The sequence below is a fragment of the Ipomoea nil genome, unplaced genomic scaffold (genome assembly GCF_001879475.1).
Source record: "Ipomoea nil cultivar Tokyo-kokei standard unplaced genomic scaffold, Asagao_1.1 scaffold2749, whole genome shotgun sequence".
Lineage (NCBI taxonomy): Eukaryota > Viridiplantae > Streptophyta > Magnoliopsida > Solanales > Convolvulaceae > Ipomoea > Ipomoea nil.
The window spans coordinates 841,802-850,963 of record NW_017619177.1 but is presented as its reverse complement, the minus strand read 5'-3'; the positions used below and the strand labels follow the sequence as shown (position 1 = coordinate 850,963).

At 32.7% G+C, this 9,162-nt stretch overlaps 1 protein-coding gene across 1 annotated transcript; it reads left to right on the top strand.

The window, feature by feature from the left end:
• Positions 1 to 4,747: 4,747 nt before the first annotated feature.
• On the top strand, positions 4,748 to 5,739 carry LOC109156623 (SKP1-like protein 1B). Its single transcript, XM_019304478.1, has 2 exons — positions 4,748 to 5,284; positions 5,418 to 5,739. The coding sequence occupies exons 1-2, from the start codon at positions 5,000 to 5,002 to the stop codon at positions 5,574 to 5,576; spliced, it is 444 nt and encodes a 147-aa protein (XP_019160023.1). The 5' UTR covers positions 4,748 to 4,999; the 3' UTR covers positions 5,577 to 5,739.
• The last annotated feature ends 3,423 nt before the right edge of the window (positions 5,740 to 9,162 follow it).

Genomic DNA, 9,162 nt, shown 5'->3' with positions numbered 1-9,162 from the left:
GGGAGAAAGGAGGATAGTCTTTTCATTCATCTGCTCTATAATACATGAAATACACTTCCATATATAACTAATACAAAAGGACATAAATAAACATAATGAGCCATAAAATCATCCGTTATGTCCGTTACAAATAAATGTCCATTGAATATATTTATAACACAAAGTACTATCTTTTGCACCTAAAATGATTTTTAAAATTATCAAAGTACTCTACATCAAAATTATCGAAGTACTCTCTTTTTGACTCAAATGACTCAGAATTATAGACATTTAGTAGATATAAAAATAAAAATAATTTTAATATATATATATATATATATATATATATATATATATATATATATATGTATGTATATATGTATGTATGTATGTGTATCTATATATATATATATATATATATATATATATATATATATAATCAATTTGACTTCATAAATATCTGCAATATGTTAATTGAAGTGGAGCATATGCATAATAATATTGTACACGCGATAACCCACAATCACTATTCAAATTTAGGTTTTGATTGAAATATGTATTGTGACTCTAGTTGACAAACAATTATAATATAAACGAGTTTAGGTTATCCATAGTTAACTAGCGCAAATAAAAAACGTCAATACATAGTTTCTATATATGGTCAAACTTAAAACTTTGTACTTACCAAACTAACTACTCGACCAACTCAGTTAAGGTTGCCTAACATTTTGCCCAATATATGATAGTTACCTTTAGATGTTGTAATTGTGAGACAAATATCTGATAAGGAATATACCCTCGAGCGTATAATTGTATATATGCCCGACTTCTATTCCGCGTGTGCATAATAGGGGACACTTCCCGGTCACGCCCGACACCATCAGTGTTCGACCCATCCCGAGTTGAGGCACAAATTTGTTCCTCCAAGATTATTAGTTGTTACGTAGCATACCTTAAGCTTGGGTGAAAATCTCGAGCTCAACGTCCAAACAAATTGTCCCGATCGTAAAACCTTATACACTTACGGGGTGTTTGGTTGGGAGGAAGGGATTAGGTAGGAAAAGAATTGTAATTCGGTGGGAAAAGAATAAGGTAGAAATTCAAATTACGTTGTTTGGTAGTGAAGAATAGAATTATTGGGTATGAAAGGGAAAAATTGGTATAAAGACTAAAATGTCCTTGTGTAATAATAATAATAACAATCAACAAGGGTATTTTTGTCATTTTTACCCCTTTTTCCTTCCCCAAAAGCATTGAATTGCAATTCATGGGGTTACCCCATGAATTGCAATTCAACAAAATGAGGGAATTGCAATTCCATGGAATTGCAATTCCCTCCAACCAAACACTGTAATTGAAACCTTCATTGAATTGCAATTCAATTACATCCAACCAAACACCCCTTAGTGGATAAACATAGCCAATGTCACTATATCCGATCAATTAGTGGATAAACACTTTGTGGCCGCTCGGGAAGTTGAGGGATGAAGATTGCCAGTAGTTTAGCAAGAAGTTACTTGAGTGGAAGGAGCTGACCCCTAAGGATCGGAAACAACATACAAGAGCCTTTGATCCCCCAGTGACTCGACGGCGATGAAGCGCGAACCTCTATAAACTTCTTGACTTTGCGAATGATTGATGTGATACCCAAAAATTTCATAATAAAATTATTTTTCCTACAAAGACTTTAAAAATTTTCATTTCTTTAATAGTAATGGCTTATTATAAATTTTAAAACACATTTTAAATAAAAATATTTATAGTGATATTTATGGTTTATTTAAACCATTAACGCACTAGTACAAAATCAGTCATTCGCATCCAAAGTTAAGGCTAAAAGGCATCCAAAGTTGCTTGGACGCGGATGTAGGAGATGCTAATTGTATATACAATTAGCGTCCAAAGTAACTTTGGACGCAAAAAATGATAATTCGCGTCCAAAGTTAAAGAACTTTGGACGCGTATAGTATATTTTATTAAAAAAATAAACACTATTTTTTAAAAAAAAAATAGTGTTTGTATTTTTTTAAAAAAATACTATACCCGTACAAAGTTCATGAACTTTGTATGCGTATTATATATATAGTTTTTTATATTTAAGATAAAAAACTGAAATCAGCACTAATACATAATATGACAAAAATAAATTGTCATCTTTTGCGGCATTGAACTTATAGGCGCATAATATATTTAAATCTAAAAAGATAATCTAAACATACTTGGAAAAATCTTAAGATCCACTTCTGAACCAGAATATTTATGGTTTTCCATTGACAGTTTCAAACAAAAGTAACAATCTTACAGGTTATGATTTACAACTGCTGCAGGCATGCATTTATTCAAAACTCAAATTCTCAAGTTAACAATTTGATATAATGACAATAGTAACCAATAATACACAGTATGATATAATTAACCAAGTCATGAAAAGAATGAACTACAATTTGAGCATGAAAAGATTGGAAGGGCAATATATTGAAGCCTACATAAAAGAATGCAAAAGAAATGGGAAATGAAGCAGTACTTGGTATTCTTGGTTATGGACATAAAAAGATCAGTTAATGCTACAAGATCATGTCACTTCACCTCCTTTGCAAACTCTGTTGGAAGAATGTCCACAGCTGAACATATTATACCATTGCCCTCCATGTCATGATGATATGTATTATTAAAGGGATCATATCTGGGATCAATTTTCAAGAAATAATTGTCACCATCAAAAAATGAAGTAAATAAATGCAATTCTAACTAAATAGGGTGACTTGAATAAACTAGGAAACTACCAAACATCTGTAAAGGAAAATAGGAAATAGAACCAAATTCAAAATAATAATCAATCAGAGATATTGGGAAATTTGTCCACATCATAGTGCTAGAAAATAATATGCAAGCCCACTGTTGAAAGCATTCTAAAAGAAAATACCTCTACCAAAATCCGGCAATTTATATCCTACATCACGGCGCGCGTTGCACTGTGCGCCCAAATGCAAAACGCCGTCATTTTAATTTATTATTATTTTTTTTGAAATTTTCCGCCCCGTGAAAGGCAGTTATTTTTTCTTTAACCACCTTAATTTGATATCCAAGATGTTGTTTAACCACCTTAATTTGATAAAAAAAAAAAAATTAATAAAAGAGCTAAATGAGACTTTGAAGTAACAATCATTAGTGAACCAGAAATAAATAAGAAAAGAAGTCAACATACAATCAACATCAAAGTATCAAACATTCAAAATGTTATGAGAAACACACATCTGCTGAAATATCCTTATCAAACTGTCTGAGTGCATGTTGCTGAAATCTCATAAATAGAGCTTGTACTCACCAACATGCATCCACTTAGTAGAAGACCACTTGTTTCCTCTTATTACAGGGCAACCACCTAGAATAAATAGACCAAAATGAGGTTTGGCTAAATTTATTGAGTATTCACATTCATCCTTGGACTGTTAAAACATGAAGGGCATGCAAAATTAATCATCCCTTACTCTGTGTTTTTAGTAAGGACATGAAACAATGGCAAACATGAATCAGGCAGAATGAAACTCGATGGTGCAAGATACGTTTTAAGCTTAAGCTCTACAAACCTGGCGAGGAAGAAATCTTACAATGTTTTCAATAATTTAAGAGCATTGAGCATGTAACCCCGTGTTCGATGCAGTCCCAATCCAGAAATTTCACTAATCCAAGAAAAATACCTAACATTTCACGAATGCAGCAAAAAATGATTGGAGATTAGAGAAACTCAGTTTTCGTAGCATAATTCACTCACATCGAGACTCCTTTCCACGACTCGCTGCAAGGATCTCCACCGTTAGCCTTCCAGCCAGTCAGCTGTGAAGGACTGTTTAGTGAAGTATATATAACCTTTAGCCTAAGTATATATAACCTTTAGCCTTCCAGCCAGTCAACTGTGAAGGACTGTTTAGTGAAGTATATATAACCTCCAGTGCTTGCACTGCAAAACAGAATAAATTTTACTTCACACAACATTAAGAGCAAATTACACTTTTGGTCCTGTGACTATAAGGGGTGTGTTAATTTGGATACGTGACTTTTAAAATTAACAATTTAGTCCTTTAATTATCATTTTTTTAGCAGATTTAGTCCTCCGGCCAAATTGCCGGTGGAATTTGGACGGAAAGACGTTCGACTTTTTTAAATCAAATATTGGTGGGGGTAATTCGGTCTTTTTAATTGTTAAAAAATAGCTGCAAATTATATTTACTATCCGGTGATATGCGAAGAACAAACCTAATTTCAAATTTGTGATGATGAATACCAACACAGTTTTTGCAATGTTCTTGTTTACACAGTTTTTGGAAACCTTTCCCCAATTCTGAATTAAAAATCGGAGGTATGTCTTTTGATTGAATTAAAAATCGAGGACTAAAAGGAGTACTATCCCAATAGTCAGAGGACCATTTGTGACAGTAACTATATATACACACGTGAGGAAAGAAGACAAAAGAATTGAATGAATTAAATTGATTAATGATGAGGAATATAATGATTTACAAAGCCAAAAAGCTAATCTATTTATACACGTACAGAAAGAAGAGAGAAATGCGGCATGAATATGAGAACATGTATGGACATGCATGCTACGTGGGAGGCAGCTGAGATACGTGCGTGATTGAGTGGAAGACGCCAATGCAACATGGTGAAATGGTCTTCATGGATTTTGAGCCACATCTCCACGTTCGTTGTAGATGATATAAAAGTCATTGCAGAGTCTATTAATGAATTGCAATTGCAATTTTATTTTGTTAAACGGTCAGCGAACTAGGTTGCCCACCTTCTACCTAGGGAGCCTGGTTCTTTGTCTGATCGTATTGTTTGGAGTGATGTTCCTCCTTTGTTTATTGTAATTGTTCTGGCTTCTGATAATGAAATATAGTTAGTGTCCGTTTTCCAAAAAAAAAAAAAAAAAAAGTCTCCACGCTCATAATCGCAAATTTAAATTCCTGTGTCCTTTTCCCCCCAAAATTCCCCACAATCACTAACTGCTATAGCAACGATGTCGTCTTTGGAGAAGAAGGTGACGGTGAGCAGTTCCGATGGAGAGGTGTTTGAGCTGTCGCTGACTGTGGCTCAGCAGTCGCAAACTTTAAACCGCATGATCGAAGACGATTATTGCGCCAATAAGGACTGCATTCCCCTTCCGAAAATTACCGGAAAGATCCTCGCAATGGTGGTTGAGTACTGTAAGAAGCACGCATTGACTTCCAGTTTGAGGGAGCTCAAGGCCTTCGATGACGAGTTTATAAAAGTCGATATGGACACTCTGTGCGACCTCATACTGGTAATTTTATGATTCTGATCTGAAGCTTTAAAATAATTTATATATGTTCCCCAAGTTTGTTTAATTTGTTGTGATTACATTATTTGTATTTGCGTTGCATATCGATGATTATGGTTGTTATTTGATCTTTTAGGCTGCGGATTACCTGTGTATTAAGGGCCTTGCGGTTCTGACTTCCCTTTCCATGTCGAGCTCCATCATAAATAAAACTCTACCTGAGCTTTGCCAGACATTTAACATCGATAACTTGACCCCCGAGGAGTTTGAGCAGATCCGTCGGGAGAACCATTGAGCTTTTGAGTGATATGCTATAACAATCCCCATTTATGACTGATTCTGAGTGATGCTGCAGATGCTGGATACCTGGTTTTAACCATTTGTTTGAATCACTGAATGCTATATTTCATGATGCTACTGTGCTTTTGTTCTTTCATATTTTGGACCTTTTGGTGATCTCTAATGACTAGCTATGGAAAATATTGCAAATTATGCTTAGGAATGGTAAGGTGGACACGGTTCCAAAACGGTTCATAATTGTGAATATAGAGTAGTTCTATAATTATGAACATAGAGTTATGATTGAGTTCTATAACCACGGTAGAAAAATGTTGAAAAAACTAATTAATTGTGCAATAAACTTGATTAAAAAGATATTAATTAACAATAATTAAACTACTACTTTTTATACCGAGAAGAACAGGTTGAACAAAAACTTGATCTCTCTTAGGTGAAAGCCAGACATCCTAACCACTGGACAAATTGATGTTGTGTGGATCACTTGATTCCTTTACATCTCATTTATGTAAAAAGTTCTCAAACGCCCTCAAAAAGTACTTGTCATATCCAAAACTTGGAGGAAGAAATGTGAGTTGAATGAGATGAAATACAAAGATGTCATTTTAAAAAAAAATAATATTAAAAGATTTGATATCTACAAGTGAAGGGGGGTTATATTAAATTGAAGCATGTGTTCCATCTCAACTAAAAGGATAAGTTGATAGTTGAATTGCATATTAATGATTATATACTCAACACAATGATCCATTGCATATTCCTTTAAGTTTCACAACATCTACTTCATCTGTTTAAAATAAAATATTATTTCAGATATTCAATGAGATAACGAATCTATACTATCTATCTATATATAATTAAAAGTAAAATTCTCCTTTTACTATTTTAGATTTGACCTAGGTTGGTCCAAAACTCTATAACGTGATATATCATTTACAATTTTCGAACCCAACGTTGCAATTGCATTAGCAATAATATGCTTATAACTATCCTAAACTACTAGGTTATAGCATTAACTTTTAAACGTTTACGAAATAAATAATAGTGAACCATCTTTAGAGGTAAGTTTAATTTAATAGCTTAGTATATTAGTATATTTGAAATCGACTTCTAGAAAAGCCAAATTTGAATGAAGTCCAATTTGAGAAGCTAATGCATGGTTTAATTATATATAACTGAGTCACTCAACAAATCCTGGTTAGTTTTAAATTGTTGAATATATATATAGTGGAGTATTATTTATATGTAATTAAGTAACTTAAAAGTAAATGTTGATGGCGACGTCATACAAAAAGCCACTATGTAATGCAAACTTTACTTATATTAGTACTATGCTAGTTTTTCTTCAACCTAATGCAAAAATGCAAATAACAAACATCACAAATCACAATTACTTTAAGAAATAAGGGTCACATAGGTCACTCAAATGCACACCAAATTATGGATCTTTGAACAATACAAACTCATACAATTCAATTCAAAATGTGGTGGTCACTAATTTTAAAAATATTGTTTTAAACAAATTTGTAAATAATATAATTAATTAAAACTTAAAAAAAAAAAAAAAAAAAAAAAAAACAAGAATTTTCGCAGACGAAGTCTCCGACCGATTTGTGGTATATATTAGATTTGATACGAATAAAAGCTTAACATGAAACTATTTAGAGGTATTTTTTTTTAATTCTTTAGACTAGATGAATGACGATGAAGACAGTGTAAGATAAACAACCATGGTGAAAGAATAAGAAAATGGAAACATGGATTATCACTGATATGAGTTCTTTTAGTAAGAAGCTTCGCAATAATGGGTTCAGTTGGTAGAGTTACGGATTTGCAGATTTTATATGATGTATATATTGTTGGGAAAATACATTCAAAGTTGAAGGACTTTTTCCTTGTCCTAATTTCATGGGTGCTCATGGTTGTTATCTACACAATTAGTGTGAATGTGGAATGAGGAAACAAAGTCAAGGTCTAAGGTTTTCTACTTTTATATGAATGCATGGAGAAATTGAATTATGTTTCTTACGTAGCCATGACACTAAATTCTTCCCAACAAAGAAGCATCTATCAGATGTACTTTTTCTGTCGTCAATGTTTCATGCTCAATCAGCATCACAGTAAGCAAATTTAATTAATAACTATTCATAATGCACTCAAAAAAGGAAGTTTCCTCCCTTTCCATGTCGAGGTTGATCATAGATAAAACTCTACCCGAGCTTTGCGAGACATTTAACATCTATGACTTGACCCCCGAGGACTTAGAGCAGATCCGTCGGGAGAACCATTGAGCTTTTGAATGATATGCTATAACTCTCTCCATTTATGGCTGATTATATTGCTGCAGATACTGGATACCTGGTTTTAATCATTTGTTTGATTCACTGAATGCTATATTTCATGATGTTACTGTGCTTTTGTTCTTTCATATTTTGGACCTTTTGGTGATCTCTAATAACTTTCTATGGAAAATATAGTGGTTATAGCCATATGAAGATTATATTAGGAGACTTACTGCAGGCCACCCGGCGGCCTTGTTATAGGTTTTGTTTTACCAAATGAAGCACTTGCCACTGGAATTTTAGATCATAGGGGACACTTCCTGGTTACACCCGACACCCTCATGGTTTGACCCAACCCGAATTGAGGCGCAAGTTTGTTCTTCCAAAATTATTAATTGTTATGTAGCATATTCTAAACTGGGCGAAAATTTCGAGCTCAACATCCTGACAAATTGTCCCAATCGTAAAGTCTTATACATTTATGGCCCGTTTGGTTCACGGAATCAATTTGGGGGAAAATGAATGCTATTCCATAAAGAATGAAATAGATAAGGAATAGAATAGAAATTGTATTCTATTGTTTGGTTCGCTAAAGGAATAGACATTGGGAACTATATTCCAAGGTTGGTTAAAGAATAGGAATAGAATATATGTTTAAAAGACATAAATGCCCTTGTATAAAAAATATTATTATTATTATTATTATTACTAGTATTTTTCCCGTGCGATGCACGGAAAATATGTTATAAAAATATACTCTATATGAGGTTTATTCATATATAAAAATTTTGTTATTTAATAATTATTATGTGTGAATTTCTATGATAAAATTATGAACATAAATATATTTACAATTAAAATAATATTTAAGGTGGTGATTACTACAAATCTTAAACTATATTAAAAATTTAGTACATAGTATTTAATATTACAAATTTTTAAGAACTTAGTAAAGTACAATAGTAATTGAATTACAATTTTAGAGTCACCACGGATCAAATTTTTTAAACCTTTGAGATTTCTAACTCTAGATGTAGCAACATACAATTGACCTTTAAAGACCAAAATCACAATCTTAGTTCGAACATTGATTTTTTCTTCCAAATACTATTGAATTAAGTGTGTAATCAATAAAAGATGACAACTAATAATTCGAGAATATAATCTTAATGTTACTAAGCCTACTTCACGTCAATTAAGTTGGAGAGTGTTGTTGGATAATATCCGATGAATCCACGAATAACGCATCTTTGTCTCCGTAGTCCTCAATATGCACATCAACAATCTTAAATATTAGGCCGC

What these genes read in the sequence shown, in the direction of transcription:
- LOC109156623 (XM_019304478.1), top strand. Translation starts at nt 5,000, where the DNA reads ATGTCGTCTTTGGAGAAGAAGGTGACGGTGAGCAGTTCCGATGGAGAG. An exon ending in CTCTGTGCGACCTCATACTG is followed by an intron (nt 5,285 to 5,417) that starts GTAATTTTATGA and finishes TTGATCTTTTAG; the next exon opens with GCTGCGGATTACCTGTGTAT.